The following is an 18305-nucleotide window of genomic DNA, read 5'->3' on the forward strand; positions in this document are numbered from 1 at the left end:
GGGTTCTGATCGTGATTGTGATTATTATCTTAGCCTCAACGGGAGAATGGAGTTTGTTGTCGCTAGCCTAGGTGGTTTTTGTTGGACTATATCTTGCAATGTGGTGAAATAGTTATGTTGTCTTCTTTTCTCAGGAGTGGGGGCTAAAAATGACGCCGACGGGGGGGGTTTTTTTTGGATACCTTTCGGAGTCGGGGTTTGGGTCGGGGAGAGGGGCTCGGGTGTTCCACTTTGAGATCATGGGCTTGAACATAAGTTACGACTCTTTTCTGTCGGTCTGCTCGTGTGAGGGTATGAGCTGTTGGAGCCTGTTGGTGTTGCAGTGAGTATTTGAATCTGCTTGCATTGTGCGTTCTGCATTGGCGTTAGCTGATGGCGTAGCTTCGGGGAAAAAAAAGACTTGCGGTCAGTCTACATTGCAATTTGCGGTTGCATCTTGTTATCAAATCGAAACCAACAGAAACTCCGAGCCGGAGTTTGAAAGTACGTTTGAGAGCTAGGGCAACCGCTATCACTTACAGTATCTAACCTATGAGCTAATACAGAAGCAGAGAATCGCCTTCACCCTATTCCACACGGAACTCAATATCTCGGAGGGTCCGGGACCAAGGGGCTAGAAGCACGATCCTTGTCATTAACATCATGGCTTGATGACCAGCCAAGGCGGACTAAGGACGCATCGGGCAAGAGGGGCGCCACCTGCATCGAAGTATGTACCAGGTTTCTCATTTGCGAAGAGACGCCCGGCTTTCCGTCCGCCGGGCAATCGGGTGCGACGACCGATCGATCGCGTCGCGATGAACTGCCCATCGAACTGGGCTTACGGTGGAGATGTCTCTGGTAATGCGAACTATGCTGATGACATCGTATGGGATGTTGATCGGTCTCGGACGTCGATGTAATAGGTGGGGACGGCCGGCGGCAAGGCGAAGAGCACTTGATCAAGATTGAAAGAGTAAAGTGCGAGCGAAGCGCGAGTACTCACGAAGTAAGGGATTCTAAATCGAGATTTGATCAATATTTGAACAAAGTATATCGGTCTGAGAGAGTTTTCGATATCGAACAGCTCGTTAGGACAAAGGTGGGAAAGAATCTGTGACGTGGTTATGTGTAGCCTGGATGACCTGCGCAGATGGACTTTTTATACACCGCTGAAGGGGGGAAACCCACCATTTGAAAAAAAAAAAATACAGATCAACATGGAATGCATGAGGGGCGAGGCTGCGAACATGCTGCGTGTGAATTGAGTACAGCGTAAAGGACGGCCTTGTGGCATTGTGGGCTTGGTAACGGAGGCCTTGCATCATCCTTCATATCACAACGCAGTTTTTTGGGTCTGAGATCGCGCTCGTATGAAATCCTGGAGCCCCTTTGAAAGGCCAATCGCGCCAAATTTGTATATTGTGCCTGAGATATGGATTATCCACGGGAGATTAACCTCACAGGGCCGTATACTCGAGTCCGACAGTCCAGCGAGAGATTTGCCATGCGTGGGGTTCCCTTACGACAACACCACACAATTGCCAAGTATCTAGTGATGAATTTGCCAGAGGCTACCCTGTAATCTTCGACAACCAATTCCACGAGAGTATCTGCAATGGGTACTACGTAGAAATGAAGAAATACCATATTAATTTCATTCGCGCTTTGACATGAACATGCGCATAATCTCGGACTATTCATCGTTTAAACTCCTTGATCGCAAAGTCCAGCGCAAGCATAAGCACCAGCAGAAGAGCTGGCGAGATTACATGGAAAACAGACAGCGGGGGATGATAATCCCATGGACGGTATTCGGAGCCCCAACGAACTCAGCAAGTTATCTAGATTAGTTTCAGGTCTCGCGAGTACCCTGGGCATCTATCGCAAATTTAAGCGCTGAAGAAAGAAGCGCGGGTTGAAGGCTGGTCGGGAGGGGCGATCGCGGCACCGTAGAATCGCGGGGAGGCCCCATTAAAATGGAATCGACCAGCGACTTTGCAACTATATTTGAGAAAATTTGTCAGTGACATTGCATTTCAGCGTTAAGTTTGGCTCGAGAGTGAGGCTTTACGGGTCGGGAAGATACTCGATGACACAGTCACCCCAGCGGGACGAGTTCTCTTCCAGGTTGGCACGGAAATCCGAGGCGTGAGCGAGATTGCGGAAATAGACGTAGATTTTACCAGGCTGTTGACGGATTGTAAGTGGCCTTCCCCTCTTCGAATTCAGATCAAAAAGAGGCTTACTTTTTCGCATTCAATCAGATTGATGTGATCTATTTCGTAACCCTGAAGGATTTCACAAAGAGGAGCGAACAAGTGGTTGGTGATGCCAGTGATGCCAACCAGGCGAGAGACTCCATTCTTGATGTGACGGCGCTGCACTTCCGTGAGAACCTCGGTGTTGTCAGGCTTCTCAATGGAAATGATGTGGTCGCCGCAGACCTTGATGCCAGGAAAGTGTGCATCGTAGTAGCGGCGGCAAGCAAGATCATCACAGAACTCAACAGTCACTTGATCATCGACGACACTCCAAGCGCGCATTATGGCGCCACCAAAGACCAGACAGATAACATCCGAGATGCTGGTTCCCTTGGGCAGATTTCCAAAGACAATTCGGCGTGGAGGCACAGTGATGTTGACCTTCTTGAGCGACTTAACGAGCATCATAAACTCATCAGGGGAACGAACGCCTCGGCGAATTTTGGCTTCAGCATTATCGGCCTCGGGAAAGGTCTCGGCGGGGGAGAAGGGGTAAAGACAGGCGCAGTTGGATTGATACCTGTACCAGGGCTGGCCGAGGACGAGACGCTTTGCTGGTTGTCACCATCGCTCGGAGACTCAGAACTCTGAGTGTCTCAAGTGTCAGTACCTGCATCCGGAGCTACATCGGTGGAGAATTTGTGGGTGAGAACATGAAGAAAAGGAGGGCGCAGGGGAGATCTGAGGGGAAGCAAATTCACGGAAGCAAGTGAAGTGGATGTTTGGGATTTGTGAGGTTGATCAGATGTAGTAGGGAAAATATTAGACATACAGAGATGTCCAGGCAGTCGGCCACAATGCGCTGTTTAGTAGGACAGGGAGCACGACGGAAAGGCGCGATACCAGGAGGAGCATGGATACTATCTTCGAGAGGCCGTCCTCTCTGGGCCAGATAGTCAGCGATGACGGCGTAAGTGGCCCGTTGTGCCTCGAGCAATTCCGCAAAGCGCTCAGGGGTAATTGTAGCCCAGGATTTGTTGGGTCCACCATGACGCTTGGACATAACTTGAAGGAACCTCAAGTCAGGGGGGCAGAAGAGGAGGGAGGAGATGAAGCTGAGGGCAAATCGTGCTTCAGGGAATGTTGGGGCAAAGGAAGTATCGGGCAGGAAGAATGAGAAACTCATTTTGGAGTAATCTGTGTGGCTTGCTGCGAAATGCAGGCAACGAAACTAGATCAAGTGCATGTGTATTTGTCTGAACCTTGAAGTGAACGGTAGAGGTGAGATGAAGAAGTTGAGGAAGGTGAGTGAAGTAGGTGTTGACAAGTCAGCGCAGGGGACTATAGTGCGCGTCCCATTCTGGGAAAACGTCAACAACTTGAACAGGAATCAAAACGATTGACTACTAAAATTCACACTAAAGCCACCTGGCATGTAGCCTGGCACCCAAAGGGTTCAATGCACTAGGGACAATCGAAGTACCATGCAGGCCAGTCATATTAATGGAGCTTTTCTATATACAGCATTAGATCCTCATCAATTTCATTTAGGTCTGATCAAGTAGATGGGACGGGAATATTCTCAAAGCCTTTCTGACCAGGCTGCCGATCCTCAACGATGACCTGAAGACCCCGACGTCCACAAAAGCCGTCATTCCCGGCCACTCGATCGACAGTCTGGAAGGATCCACCTCCATCTTGGCCGGCACCGGGTACCCAGACTGTTTCCTGTACATTTTGTCCGGGGACTTCGGTTCGGCGAGGGTTATACCAGGGCAAACCGACAAGGTGGTTGCCCAGGTTATGCAGGAAGGAGTAAAGCTTCTCAAAACGACGAGTGAATCCCAACCAAGATAATGTACGGCGATCATATGCAACCCGAACGTAAGGGTTCATATAGATTCCTGTGTCTGTGATGTCGTCGACATTGGTTTGTGGTTCTTGAATATCGGCATGTATAAGACAGCATTCAGATGCTTCCCAGAAGAGGTCTTTCCCGGAGCGGAAACGGACCGGCGTAGTTTGAGTTGGCGGTGGAGACTGCAGGTACTTGGCATCAAATGCGACCATACCGCCCCAACAGCTGCGTACACGGACAGCGTCACTCCCGGCGAGAACATCCCGGCGACTTGCCCCGTCACCGGCTGTCGAGAACCAAGGGAAGAAAGGAAGTCCCATGCTATAGCCCTGAAGATCACGGGTGGCGTACGTGTCATAGAATTTGAAGGGGTTGTCGAAGTCGACCGCACACGCAGCCCGGTATTGAGAAACACCATCTTCATTGGCGTGCGTCGAGAAGAGTAGCTGCACTGCGTCGATCGGGTCGAATAGTATATCATTCAAATAGAGCAATTTGTCGTACCTCGTGTCCGGGTTGTCTTCGAGTGGTTTTAATGCCTTGTTCCGGACCTGAGCGAGGTATTCGATGCGCTTGACCCGTTTTTCTCCGCCGGGTATTGTTACCGACGGCACAGTCTTTAAATCCAGATGCTCCTCATATACAATAGCCTTGGGAGCTCCAATCTGCTGTTCCAATTCTCGTAAGGCAGCTTGGCCCTTCTCTCCACTGTCGTTCTCATAGATGCTGACGAAGACGTTTTGATCTCCTAGTAGATCAATCAGCTGTACTAATTGCGTGCCCCATTGACCTCCGGCGAGTTCGCCACCCCGGTCATAGAGACTTGCTGCTATGAAGACTTTCTCGTTACGAGGATTTCCTCGCCCTGCAGAGCTTGTCTCCAACATGGAGCTCCGCAGCGTCGCATAATGCGCTGGGGGGCGGGTGTAGGATGGTCGAAAGATAGATGTCAAGAAGACAAGTGCGAAAACGATGCCGAACACGACATGAAGGTAGCAGCATCGACGACGGAAGATGAAGCGACGGAGACAATTGGAGCCTGACGAGCTCGTAATCAGTGGTCTCGAGTTTGTCTTTAAGCGGCGATAGCCGGAAAGGTTCTGGAAGATTCGTGGCAGCCAGGATCTGCGCGAACGCAATCTTGAGGTGGAAGGGATTTGTGATTCAAAGTCGGCTTCGTCGAGGTCGAAGGTGCCGTCGGAATCGACTGATGAGGACCGCGAGCGAAGCTCGTACTCGTCCGGGTGTAGCAAACGGGAGGACATGGCGGAGGTGGCAGGTTAGAACGGGACTCTTTCAGCCCGACCCCGGTGCAGTCTTGACCTGCGCGATTATTTGGGTGCGCTGAAAAGATGTAGCCATTATCGGGGCTACCAGTTCAGGTCCAATGGTGACCCCTAACTTGGGCGCCTGCTCTGATCTGACATCGTAGATCTTATGTCAGCATACATCACGTGACCTGGTGCGGTCTAGATCGTGAGCCTGTCCAACTTCATTCGAGCGATACATAGATAAGCGAATTAGCATGAATCTCTGTTGAAGACCGGTGAATCCTTTCTGAGCGTCAATGAAACCAAGAAGCTTTCCCTGTTCCTTGACAGGATCAATACACCATTAACGGCAACGAAATCAAGCTTAACAAACCATGAAGACATACGTATTTGAGCATCATGTTGCCAGTGTCTATAGACACCTGCTCTACAAGATGGAAATGGCTGAACCTGCTTGTCAGAGTGTGAGTATCATTAGCCTCTTCACATAGGCACCAATGCTAGGTACCCCACCAGGTTCGAAGAGTCATTCCAAAGTTTCCGGGACTTGGTGACGTAGCCGCATCTTGTACTACTCCCTTCGCTCTGGACCTGCAATTTTTCTCTCTCTCTCTCTCTCTCCTCAGTGATTCATCTTCTGGCAATCCCTCAAAATTATCTTCGCTCACTTACCAGTCCGGAATTTTACAAATTCGCGCTCAAGCGTGACCCTAGACGCATACTAGAGCCACCCGTCAGCCCCCGCTTCCCCTCATCATGTCGCAATTCAACTTCGTCAATTCGAAAGAGAAAGTCCCCGGTGACGGGACTACTCTACCAGTCGAATTCACAATTACAGCCCACCCATCCACCGACATCTGGGCCAAGCCCCCCAACACCCATAGCTTCACAGCGCCAATTCTCTACCAGCGCGTCCCGCTGCAATCCTTCAAGCGGGCGCGCGTGGCCTTCGGCGCCCAGTGGAAATACCTGTACGACCAGGGCGGGCTGATACTTGTCCTGCACAACAAGGATGGCAGCCAGAAGTGGGTGAAGGCCGGTATTGAGCTCACTCACGGCAAGCCCCACCTCAGCGCCGTTGCCAAGGACACATGGTCGGATTGGAGTCTGCTTCCCGTTCCTTCTGGGGGTGGCGCAGCGACGCTGGAGATGGCGCGAGAGGCGGATGATAGTCTATGGATTTACCTAGTGGAGGGTGTGCAGAAGTCGCCTATTCGGGAGGTCACTTGGATCTTCCAAGAGGAGAATGTGGAGGAGTTTTGGGTTGGTCTTTATGCGGCGAGACCGGGTACGGAAGGGGATAAGCTGGAGGTGAACTTTGGACATTTGATGATAGAATTCTGAACGAAATGTCGATGGATCTGTATCTAGGGCAGAATGGGAGGATTTTGAATGAACACTGTTCATACTGAGAACATTGACGCACAGCCACCCAGCCTCAGCCTATGAGAGACATGCTGTCCAGATGATCTGAGGACAAGGCCAGAATGATCACCCGCACTGCGGAGATGCTGATCGTACATGGATCATCTGCAGCCCATGAAAAGGTGCCACATAGAAGTCGAAGAAGGGTCGGGCAAGAAGTCCCACGTGCGTGGCTTGGCGTGGCACCGCACCACGGGTCCTACACTGTACATCCGGAATGGTGATCCCCCATGCTCATCGAGACATTCATGATAGAAAAAAAAATCTAAGGATCTCGTCCGCTTTGGAAGTAACATTCGCTTGAGTCATGTGTTATAGGGTACCTCAGGTTCTCTCACTCTAGCAGAAAAAGTCATTCCCCCTCCGCGCAATCCCGTCACAGTCGATGCCCCACCCACAAAGGACCAGGGAAGAGTGTGCAGCAGTCCCAAACCAACCAAACAACGCCCTCTTTGCCATCTTATCGATCAATCATATCTGATGAAAGAACCGGAACTCGGCCCACGCCTCGTACCATCCTAGACAAAGTAGCCTCCGATAGCCGGGAGTTGACTTCGTCGGATACGCGTCCGTGCCTGACATCTGCTCCACTTTGTCTGTTTCCGTGACTGACTCTGACTCCGACTCCGACCTTCCCCCCTCTCAGCTGAGGAACCTGATTCTTGCACTTGCATTCGCTCAATCCCAAGCTGAACTAGTTCTGGTGCAGTCGGAATGCTAGGCCCCGCTGAGCTTGAATCGTGTCTCGCAACTGGTCTTTGCCTGCACTCACCCCGTCGCTGTGCATAAGTGCGACCGACGATCGGGCAGCTTCCACCGTGGAGTTAAGAGACTCCCCCTCCATATCACCCGCGACTAGTCATAGTGGTGGTTCGAGGTGGCCCCCCTCGGCGGATCTACCCTTCGCTGGTCCGCGATCCTACTTATAACATAGCCATTTTCATGTTCTGATCCATGTTCTGATCCTCGATTACCGCGCTTGCCTCGCCTTCATCCCTCATTTCGCTCCACCCTGTCACTTTTTGTCTATCTTCTCTTTTCTTTCCGCCCGGATCGACCCGCGGATTTGCTATCGTATTGACTTGCTTTTGTTTTGGCTTTTCTTTTTTTTTGATTGTCGCGCCGTCAATTTGACTGGTTCAGCGCGCCACAGGGACCCTCTTCTCACTCGAAGCGGTGCCCAAGCGGTGTTTAGTCAAGCAGGATTTCATTCCCTTTTATGTGCCTCTGCCGCTGGTCACGCTGATGTTGCATGAACCTTTTTTTTCTCGTTGATGATTCCTTTGCCGGTTACTTCCCCTTTCTATCTGGATCGTCGAATCTGGTGTGCTTCGCTATTCATCTGAGTTTCGTTCGATCTTCGTATGGACACTTTATCCAGCCTGCTTCTTGACACCTGCTATCGCGGACATGCCCCTTATCGACCCTCGCACTGGCCCGTCCTACGGTACAATGGAGCAGGACAACAACATGGACGTTGAGAGGGATCAATTATTAGCCGACGGGTTTGACACCGACGGTGACGAAAGCGGTCTCTCGACCCCCGATGAGACACAGGAAGGTGTGCGCAAAATCGAGGCGATAAATTTGACCTGGACATCAAAATCTTTACTTGTCGCCTACGTGAGGTTCGTGTGGCTTGCAGCGTCCCGGTCCTTAATAATCATACCCCACTAACTTTGGTGCAAAGTATATTCCTCATGGCATTCTGCACGTCCCTAGAGGGACAGACAGTCATGTCCTTGTCGGCATATGCCACTAGTGCTTTCAGCAAGCACTCGTTGATATCGACCGTCCTAGTGGTCCAGAATGTAGTCAATGGTAAGCGCCGCCTGTCGGCCTACATCGCCAGACCCAACAGAATGTGCCCCCCGCTAATATACAGCAGCCGTAATCAAACCGCCCATGGCCAAGGTTGCCGATGTCTTTGGCCGATTCGAAGCCTTCTGCCTAAGCATTTTGATCTACGTCCTTGGCTATATACAGATGGCCGCATCTACCAACGTGCAAACCTACGCATCGGCCCAGATATTCTATTCAGCCGGCTCTACGGGTTTGCAGATTCTCCAACAGGTATTCATCGCCGACAGCAGTGACCTTTTGAACCGTGCGTTCTTGACATTGCTGCCCGAGTTCCCGTTCCTGGTCACCGTCTGGATCGGACCAACCATTGCAGATGCGGTGCTCAAAGCATCATCATGGCGATGGGGCTATGGCATGTGGGCGATTATCTTGCCTGCAGCTTTCCTGCCATTGGCCCTGACATTGCTGTTCAACCAGCGCAAGGCCCAAAGATTGAATCTGATCAAGGTGCCTAGGCATCGTCGGAGAAAGACTAGCTTCCTTGGCATTGTCAAGCGGACCTGGTTTGATCTTGATGTTGGAGGTTTAACCTTGCTCTCTGCTGCTGTCACCTTGCTCTTGGTGCCGTTGACCCTGGCGGCCAACGCCAAGAATGGGTGGAAGAACAACAGTATCGTTGCATTGATCGTCGTGGGTGTTCTCTGCTTCTGCGCCTTGCCCTTTTACGAGTCCTCAAAGAAACTGGCACCCAAGCCCCTGCTGTCACTGCATCTCCTCAAACAACGCACTGCTCTCGCAGGTTGTGCTTTGGCATTCTGGTATTTCAGTATATTCAATACCTTCCCCTTTATTTCTATCAGTTACTAACCATCTCCAGTGGCCTTCTACTTCTCCGTTCAACCCTATCTATATTCCTATCTCCAAGTCGTCCAAGGCTACGATGTAGCCACTGCTGGCCGCGTCACCCAGACCTTCGCCTTCACATCCACCATCGCCGCATTTAGCGTCTCCCTACTCATCAAGTATACCCGCCGCTATCGAATCTTCGTGACAATCGGCTGTGTTATCTACATGACCGGTCTTGCTCTGATGCTCCTCTGCCGCGGCGAAGGCGCCTCTCAGTTGCAAGTACTTGGCACTCAGATCATGGTTGGCTGCGGTGGTGGCCTTCTCAATGTTCCTGTTCAGCTAGGCGTCCAGGCATCAGCATCCCACCAGGAAGTCGCAGCTGCCACCGCTATGTTCCTGACATCAATGGAAATGGGCGGAGCTGTTGGGGCAGCCATCTCCGGCGCGGTTTGGACGCACCAGATCCCAAAGAAACTGATGCAGTATCTGCCTGATGAAACGAAGTCTCAAGCTGGTGAGATCTTTGGCAAGCTCACCAAGGCCCTTTCGTATGAACTCGGCTCCCCGACTCGTATTGCTATCAATCGTGCCTACCAGGAGACTATGGATAGGTTACTCATCTTAGCTATCCTTGCGACCCTTCCTCTCATCCCGCTCAGTCTCGCCATGGTGGACTATAAACTCGACAAGGTACCCACATCCCATCTCTACTTCGCCAGAATCAAGACCTAACATTGGAATACCAGATGAACCCAGGAAACCACGAATCCGATTCAGAAGAGCCAATACCCCTCCCTCTGGAATCAGAGCACGACTCTCATACCCACCACAAGCGCACCTAGGAACTTCCATTCCCAGGCCTGCTATGCCATATGAACACGAACATAACGACTGTACGATCCGATCTGATTTGACTTTAATATAAATGCGCTGGCTTTCATATCATGACTCTAGCAAGCTGGCGTTCTGGGGACTTCGGATTCCCCCCATGTTCCCGATTTCAATGCTCGATTTCCGATTTTAGAAAGAAAATAAACTGTTCGATCATATCATATCTGACGGGGTGGCTGAAGTCGCTCTTGATCTTTGCATTTGGCGTTGTAAATAATGCCAGTGGTGCAGAGCCCGTCGGTTGGGCGAGAATGATTCAATTTAACGTAGCCTTCTAGACGGTAATGATATTCGATTTCTCGTGGAGTTTTTTTGGGATGTTTCACCGCTCTAGGGTCAACTGAGTCTTCATGAACAGATGGAGAACTCTCCTTTATGCTAATTTTCATGATGATTCTATGACATAACGGATACAGATGAACTGCCATGTGGTCCTGGATCGACTTTCAATCGAGATCGCGCACTTGTCAGGTCCCGACCCTGGAGTATCAGTCAGAATTGAAAAGGTGACTTTCTATTGAACTACTTGCTTTATTCTCCCAATGCAAGCTTGCCTGATTATGGGTTTCCTCATTATGATGTGAATCCACAGTTATTCCACACTTATCATTGAGACAAGCCGGCTTCTGCTAGCAGTCCCGCACGAGACCAAATCCTGTCTTCGGAGCAGCTTCTACATTGTCTCGACTTGAGGTATCTTGTACTTTCCCATCTACTGTCCACTGGCACCGGGTACACCGTCCATCGGTGGAAGAACCGTCGGGCTGATTCCTTCACACGTGCCATGTTTCATTCGTGGACGTTTAATATATCCGTGCCCGGTCCCACCTGGGCGAGATCGACCATTGTCCAAAGTACCATCTCATCGCACGAACACCACTCCACAATAGCTAGCAATCACGCAATCAAGTCCAGTCCTTTTTCTCCCCCTATATCTCTAGCCAAACACAAATCTACACGACCTGTCCATGCCAGCAAAACCCCCTGGAACCCCTCGACCATCCTAGATATGCCCTCGGTGCCCAGGTGCCTCAGATAAGCCTCTCCAAGGCAGCAGATAGGTAGCCATGCATGTACCTGCATATCGCATGCAGAGCAAGCGCAAGCAAATCTCAGCTGTGGCGGATCTCAGGCTCGGCCCGTGCCAAGACCTGGGGCCCAGTCTAGGCGTGGGACCTTGGAGGTAGGCTGTGAGCTATGGCCCGAAACTCAGAGTAACCTCGGGATGTAGCCTAGTCGGAGCGGTGACAGTCACGCTTCGCTTGTAGGGGATGAACATGAAACCAATCGAGATTAGCTCGGAATTGATCCGCAAGATGAAGGGTGACGGGTCACGGTGTGGCTTGTTTAGAGCTCGGCTTTTAAGGGGGCCGGTGGATATAGGGGTGTAGGAAAGGGGGCAAGCCGTTAGAAGTGAGATGAAGTTGGCAAGTTGCTATGGGGCTGGGTTTGATTACTTGTGCTGGTCGGGCTTGAAGTAAGGAATTATTTCGGTTGTTCGCGGTGAGCTATAGTTGGGCCAATTTAAGGGTACTTGGATACTTTGGAAATCACCGGATAGTTAAGGTTTCGCATTTGGGAGGTTTCTTTTATTCTAGATCGAGGTATGTCTCGATGATAATGTCGACGACTGAACGGTGTGACGTGTGAATACTCCAATTTGGATATCCAACTGTCATCGTCTAAATTGTGGACCACAGCGCTTAGCCGACGCCGTCACATAGAAGTCTTCTTTGATGCCGGGGTTGGATAGAAATTGTGCCCTGGATACATCTGAACGAAAAGAAGAAAAAAAAAAGGGAATACCTATCAGGGAACTAGTCACGAGGAAATCACAACAGGCGAAGATCTAAGAGAGACTAAGAAAGAGAGAGAGAGAGATAAAGAGAAAGAAAACTTAGCCCGTGTATTAGGAGGAAACTAGCAAGCGGCCGTCTAGACTGCATACTCTCTGCGGGTTGCCCCATTCAATCCAGACCACAGCTCTTCCTCCCTTTTTGTTCTCCCACACTTTCTTCTCCCCCCGCTCTCCCCCTTTCTCAACTTCCTTCCATCTCGATTCATCCTCATTTCTGCTATCGCTCAGAATGGTTGTCGCTACTATCAAGTACGCGCCCCTTCCTTGCCGAGCCCCCCCTCTCTAGGTCTAACCATCTTCTAGGTGTGTCGTGGTGGGGGACGGTGCTGTAGGAAAGACCTGTTTGCTCATCTCCTACACAACCAACAAGTTCCCTTCGGAATATGTGCCCACCGTCTTTGACAACTACGCTGTGACTGTGATGTAAGTTCATTCCAAACCCCGCTCACTAAACCTCGAGTTTGAGGAACCTCCGCCCCCCCCCCCCTTCAAAATCCACCGAAAGAAGAAAGCAAGAAAGCCTTTAACTAAACTCCTCTAGGATCGGTGATGAACCCTATACCCTTGGCCTCTTCGATACCGCCGGTCAGGAGGATTACGATCGCCTGCGCCCGTTGTCGTACCCGCAGACTGATGTATTTCTGGTCTGCTTCTCCGTGACCTCACCTGCCTCATTCGAGAACGTCCGCGAGAAATGGTTCCCCGAAGTCCACCACCACTGCCCTGGTGTTCCCTGCTTGATTGTCGGCACCCAGACCGATTTGCGTGACGATCCCAACGTTCGTGAGAAGTTGTCTCGTCAGAAGATGCAGCCCATCCGTAAGGAAGACGGTGACCGCATGGCCAAGGAGCTCGGTGCCGTCAAGTACGTCGAGTGTTCTGCTCTGACGCAGTATAAGCTGAAGGATGTCTTTGATGAGGTATGGCTTGTCCTTTCTTTTTTTTTTGCGCGATTTTTTCAAGGCGCTTGAAGGGTCGCGACTCGTCTATTGTTTCACACCGCTAACTTGTCTCGGCACAGGCCATCGTCGCCGCTCTCGAGCCGGCGCCCAAGAAGAAGAGCAGTCGTTGTCGCTTGCTGTAAACCTTCTTTCTGAATATTCTTACAGGTGGGTTCTTTCTTGCGCGTTGAATTACGGGATTCGCTAGTTGACACAATACACTTGACAGATACGACGGAATGAACCTGTTTTGCTTTATGCTTTTTTTTTAGGGGGGCAAACCGTTTGGTCAGGTCGAATCACTGGGTTACTTGCATGCGGGGAAAAGAGGGGGTTCTTTCTTTGTTATGAGCAAGTGTTGCTACCTGAATCGTTTCGACTACCGCGTTGCCAACGACTCGATCTGCCTCGTGCTCGATTAATTCCCTTGGTCTACGCGATCGCCCAACTTCGACTTTTCCGACTCCTTTGAACCTCCTGCTACTCCGCGCCCCCTTTCTCGTCTCCTTTGGCTTCGCCCGGCTGCGCCCATTTGTCGCCCACCCGACCTGCGATTTCTCGACCATTTGCTCTCCCCCCATACCCCGATCCCCGAATCCTCTCCTTCACAGAAGCCGCGATTTTCGACCCGTCTCCTCCTTTTCTCGTGTCCCCTGAATCCTCGACACCCCGAATTCCGCTCTCCATGTTCCTCGTTCCCGTGTTCTTCACCTTTCTCTCGTCTCTCGGCGTTGGACGTCAGGGCGTCGTGTTTTTGGCTGGCCGATGATTTTCGTCCCTTTATCCCCTTCTCTTCTCTTCCTCGGCCTTGCACCTTCGGAGCTTTCGAGTTTGCTGTACCCGTTCCCTCAGACCCGGCCCTGTTCTTTGCATGCGTGTTATTGCGATCTTCACGGATTTCTTCTTTCGAAGCCTTACTGTTTTTTTCTTGCCGGTCTCTCTCTGCTCATGCAGCTTTATCCGAGAGCAAAATTATTCTGGAACTTAGAATGCTGCAGACAGAGGTCTCCAACCAACTTATATGTTCTAAGATGATTTTTGTGGTCTCTCGTAGACAGGATTCCGATCTGCGGAGTGGAGTAGACCAAGCATTATACCAGATCGCCGAGTGACGAGAGCCTTTGGAATCAATAAATTCTATATCCGAACGCGGCAGTAGCTTGGTGTTGGAAGACCGGCCACGTGAATCAAAGGCAATTCCATGTGTGACATTTCATTCATTCTCTTCTACAATCATGTGTCTCGTATATACTACAATCCATATCCCCGAGCCTCAATCTGTGCAAAACTTTTAGAGCTCATCCTTAGAAATCTTCGCAGAGCCACCCACAACACCCTCCACGACAGTACCAGGGGCCTCATTCAGGCGACCATACCACCCGCCCAGATCCTCATCAACACCCGACTTCACCATGCTAGTAATAATCTCAAATGCAACCTGAGCCGCCGCAAGAGCAGTAGTCTCACCCTTGTTATCATAGGCCGGTGACACCTCCACAATGTCCGCACCAACCAGGTTCAACTTCTCCAAACCACGCAGAATGCGAATAAACTCACGTGTAGTCCAACCACCCGGCTCAGGCGTACCGGTTCCCGGTGCAGTCGACGGGTCCAAAACATCAATATCCACCGAAAGATAAACCGGCTGTTCAGGATCAAGACCAGTGCGCGCAATGATAGTCTCCACAACACCCATGGGACCAAGCTCATCAATATCATCCGCATGGATACGAATAAAGCCCTGCTCCGGACCCGGGTTCGTATAATCCCCCGCATCAACACCAGTCAACCGCGTCCGAAGTCCAGCGTGCGCAGAGGTAGAGTTACAAATTAATCCCTCGCGACTCGCCTTGTGGAAGAAACTCCCATGATTGAACTGCGTCTGCTCACTCTGCCAATACGCAGAATACCGCACGGGATTCCACGTATCAAGATGCGCATCGAAATGCAACACCGTAATCGGCTTCTGATAAATCTGATACAACGCCCTCAGCGCCGGCAACGCAATACTGTGATCTCCACCCAGTGTCACGAGCTTGGGATGTCCGGTCCCGATGGAATCGCCTCCCTTGGGCGCCTTGTTCACCGTCTTGCGGGACCCGAGCTCCAAGAAGGCCTCGTACATTTGCTTCTCCGCGAGTCCGTTGTCGAACGGTGTAATCGGGATATCGCCGCAGTCGGTGATCTTTGCCCAGGACTGGTAAGGGTTTATGCCTGCGCGCGTGTTGTACGATGTGCCGGCCATTTGGCGAGCGGAGGCTGCGCGAATGGCGCGGGGACCGAAGCGGGCACCTGGTCTGTAGGAGACGGCTGTGTCGAAGGGGGCGCCGATCACGGCGATGTCGTAGTTCTCTGAGGGTTCAATGAGACATTTGACGGGCTTGAGGTGGGCGAAGCTGGCGATGCCGGTGAAGGACCACTATAGTATGAATTAGTACTCCTCATTGGAGAGCGCTGGATGAAAGGATTTGGATCCAATTCAATCCAGGTTCGATTGGAAGAACCTACCTCCTGGTCCCACTTCTTCAATAGCTCTTCACGCTCGTTTTCGGGGACGACTTCGGCGTCGCCGTGGTGGGCGCAAGCTGTAGCACTGCTGGCCAGCGCCAGCAGGCTCACAAGAGACTTCCAGGCAGGCATGGCTGGAATCTGTGTAGAGGATACTACAGTAAAGAAAGAGAGAGTCTTTAAGACAGGGAATGGAAATATATAGCAGTATTCTTGAATGTTCTCCGGCGAACTTCCTAATCAGCGCTATCTAATCAGTGCATGTAAAGGGAAAGACGAGCAGATCGGCCCCGCCAAACCTCCGCCCGAGCCATTCCGTGGTCCCAAATCGTGCAGACCTTCCCTTCTTGGACCCTTTTCTTTTCTCCTTGTGAATCGACAACTTGACATGCCATGCGTCGTGTCGTCGTGACGGGTTTAGGTGCAGTCACGCCGCTAGGTGTTGGTGAGTCTGCTAAAACACCCCCTGTTCTTCGTTATTGCCCTTCCATGCCCATTGCCACCATTACGCATCCTCAACGTCAATGCAAGTATCGCGAGCGATCTGCATATTTAGCAAGGCCGACTGGACCCCGGACTTAAGCAGAGGAAGCTCGCAGAAAGGGAAGAAAAAAAAACCTGCGGCGGTGTCCCCACACTGCACCTCCGGATGGGGAAAGTCTTGACAGCCAATGACGGGGCGACTATATCGAGCTTGACTCAAAGTAGAAGGGCCATGAGTAGGCCATTGCATTGCAAGTGATCGAGACTAACTGCTTCTGGTGGCATGCGCAGGTGTTCGGCGGACTTGGAGTCGCTTGTTGGAGGGTCATTGCGGTATAGTCAATGTGAATTCTCGTGATGCCAGATTTAAGGAACAACCTTGTCAGATTGCGGCTGTTGTGCCGAACGGCAGCAGGGACGAAGGTGGATGGATGGCCGGGGAGTGGTTGGGTCGAGGTGTAAGTTTCTTCCTTCAACTTGAAAAGTGATGTTGATGATGTGATCATGGTTGAATTTGTACTGATGGGGAGTCCAGGAGGAGCGCAAAATGGCTTTGTTTGCGCAGTATGCTATGGCTGCTACTGAAGAGGCTCTGAATGACGCTGGGTGGAAACCTGAGCCTTTTGAGCAGAGGGAAGCTACAGTATGATACGTGGCGTTATTGCTGTTGAAAAGTCACTAACTTGTATAGGGCGTATGTCTGGGATTGGGGATTGGCAACTTTGATGAGATCTATAACACTGTCGTCGCTTATGAGAAAGGCGTATGTGATTTGACAGTGGATGTGGCACCAATTTACACTTACTGACCATCTCTGAATAGGGCTACAAAAAAGTGAACCCGCTGTTTGTACCAAAATTACTTATCAACCTGGGCGCTGGACACATCTCAATGAAGTATGGATTCATGGTAAGTTACATCTATCAGGAGGGTCGATCTTGGCTCACTCGTGCAGGGACCAAATCACGCAGCAACAACTGCTTGTACAACCGGCGCCCATTCCATTGGCGATGCTGCTCGCTTCATTGCATGTGGCGATGCTGATGTGATGGTCGCCGGCGGTGCTGAGTCTTGTATCCACCCATTAGCCATTGGTGGCTTCGCTCGAGCCCGTAGTCTCGCCACAGATTTCAACGATAACCCAGAAAAGGCTTCTCGGCCGTTCGACGCTGACCGGCGCGGTTTCGTCGTCGGTGAGGGTGCAGCCGTAATGATACTTGAGGTGAGACCAACATAAATCAGAACTGACCAAGATACTGATGTACGAAACCAGGAATTGGAGCACGCTCGTGCAAGAGGGGCCAATATCTACGCCGAGCTCAAAGGATACGCCTGTTCCAGCGACGCACACCACATGACAGCCCCCAAAGAAAACGGCGAGGGCGCCTACATGGCAATGAAAAAGGCACTGAAACAAGCCCAGCTGCCCCCGTCAGCCGTCGACTATGTCAACGCTCATGCAACCTCCACAATTGTGGGCGATTCTGCTGAAAATACAGCTATCAAGTCCCTTCTCCTGGGACCCAATGGTAAGCGAAAGGCAGCAGAGGTCAATGTGAGCAGCACCAAAGGTGCTATCGGACATCTTCTCGGCGGCGCGGGCGCCGTTGAGGCCGTTTTTAGTGTCCTCGCTATCCAAGACGTGAGTAGCAACACGACAAAAAGGAGATAGTATGTACTAACAGCTTGATAGGGCGTTATGCCGCCCACCATTAATCTGGATCGTTTGGCGGATGGTTTCGATTGTAATTATGCGCCTCATCATGCGCAACAGCGGAAGATCGATGTTGCATTGACGAATAGCTTCGGATTCGGAGGGACCAACAGCTCGCTTTGCTTTGCGAAGCTTGAAAAGTAGAGTGAACCTCCTGTACAACAACATTGCCATATTTTGAGCGTGTACTATATTCGATATCGATGCCTTTTCATACTGGTGTTCTGCTATTCTACCATGTCTACTCAACAGATAAATTCTTTTTCAGTCCAGGATCTCTCTGTCCCTCTGAAATCGACCTACACCTTTTCAATTATGCAAAGTCGGCGTGGCTTGTTGTGTCGCCTGCTCATAGCAAGATGGGCACGTGACTCACACCAAATGCGGAGCCCCAGCCCGACGTCAATCCCGTAGTCCAATGTGTACACGACCCGATCTGATCCACCCTGGCGCGATCAAATATCCTCAAATAGTGCCAGCGAGCAAACCTCCGTCTCAGGGTCCCTCCACGTTGCCCTCAC

The 18305-nt window shown here is 51.2% G+C and overlaps 7 protein-coding genes across 7 annotated transcripts; 4 read left to right on the plus strand and 3 right to left on the minus strand.

Moving 5' to 3' along the window:
* Positions 1-2049: 2049 nt before the first annotated feature.
* Positions 2050-3369, minus strand: N7477_005490 (uncharacterized protein; the record flags this gene model as incomplete). The annotated part of the gene is made up of 3 exons (XM_056967153.1): positions 2050-2169; positions 2229-2792; positions 3016-3369. 3 exons carry the CDS (start codon positions 3367-3369, stop codon positions 2050-2052), a joined length of 1038 nt encoding a protein of 345 aa, XP_056821907.1.
* A 371-nt stretch (positions 3370-3740) lies between these two features.
* N7477_005491 (glycosyltransferase family 69 protein) lies at positions 3741-5306 on the minus strand (the record flags this gene model as incomplete). Its single annotated transcript, XM_056967154.1, has 1 exon — positions 3741-5306. The coding sequence occupies one exon, from the start codon at positions 5304-5306 to the stop codon at positions 3741-3743; it is 1566 nt and encodes a 521-aa protein (XP_056821908.1).
* A 762-nt stretch (positions 5307-6068) lies between these two features.
* N7477_005492 (uncharacterized protein) lies at positions 6069-6656 on the plus strand (the record flags this gene model as incomplete). Its single annotated transcript, XM_056967155.1, has 1 exon — positions 6069-6656. One exon carries the CDS (start codon positions 6069-6071, stop codon positions 6654-6656), a length of 588 nt encoding a protein of 195 aa, XP_056821909.1.
* Positions 6657-8147: 1491 nt separating this feature from the next.
* On the plus strand, positions 8148-10121 carry mirC (siderochrome-iron transporter MirC; the record flags this gene model as incomplete). Its single annotated transcript, XM_056967156.1, has 4 exons — positions 8148-8365; positions 8428-8558; positions 8626-9366; positions 9418-10121. The coding sequence occupies 4 exons, from the start codon at positions 8148-8150 to the stop codon at positions 10119-10121; spliced, it is 1794 nt and encodes a 597-aa protein (XP_056821910.1).
* A 2246-nt stretch (positions 10122-12367) lies between these two features.
* cdc42 (Rho family GTPase CDC42) lies at positions 12368-13222 on the plus strand (the record flags this gene model as incomplete). The annotated part of the gene is made up of 4 exons (XM_056967157.1): positions 12368-12387; positions 12442-12561; positions 12680-13058; positions 13160-13222. The coding sequence occupies 4 exons, from the start codon at positions 12368-12370 to the stop codon at positions 13220-13222; spliced, it is 582 nt and encodes a 193-aa protein (XP_056821911.1).
* Positions 13223-14370: 1148 nt separating this feature from the next.
* Positions 14371-15719, minus strand: N7477_005495 (agmatinase; the record flags this gene model as incomplete). Its single annotated transcript, XM_056967158.1, has 2 exons — positions 14371-15498; positions 15588-15719. The coding sequence occupies 2 exons, from the start codon at positions 15717-15719 to the stop codon at positions 14371-14373; spliced, it is 1260 nt and encodes a 419-aa protein (XP_056821912.1).
* A 261-nt stretch (positions 15720-15980) lies between these two features.
* On the plus strand, positions 15981-17928 carry N7477_005496 (putative beta-ketoacyl synthase (Cem1); the record flags this gene model as incomplete). The annotated part of the gene is made up of 8 exons (XM_056967159.1): positions 15981-16032; positions 16362-16528; positions 16606-16713; positions 16762-16833; positions 16893-16979; positions 17026-17292; positions 17344-17712; positions 17764-17928. 8 exons carry the CDS (start codon positions 15981-15983, stop codon positions 17926-17928), a joined length of 1287 nt encoding a protein of 428 aa, XP_056821913.1.
* Between the last annotated feature and the right edge of the window lie 377 nt (positions 17929-18305).

The sequence above is a fragment of the Penicillium maclennaniae genome (assembly GCF_028827695.1).
Source record: "Penicillium maclennaniae strain IBT 15551 chromosome Unknown utg000005l:1.0-2652337.0:1.0-2654196.0, whole genome shotgun sequence".
NCBI classification, from domain to species: Eukaryota; Fungi; Ascomycota; class Eurotiomycetes; order Eurotiales; family Aspergillaceae; genus Penicillium; species Penicillium maclennaniae.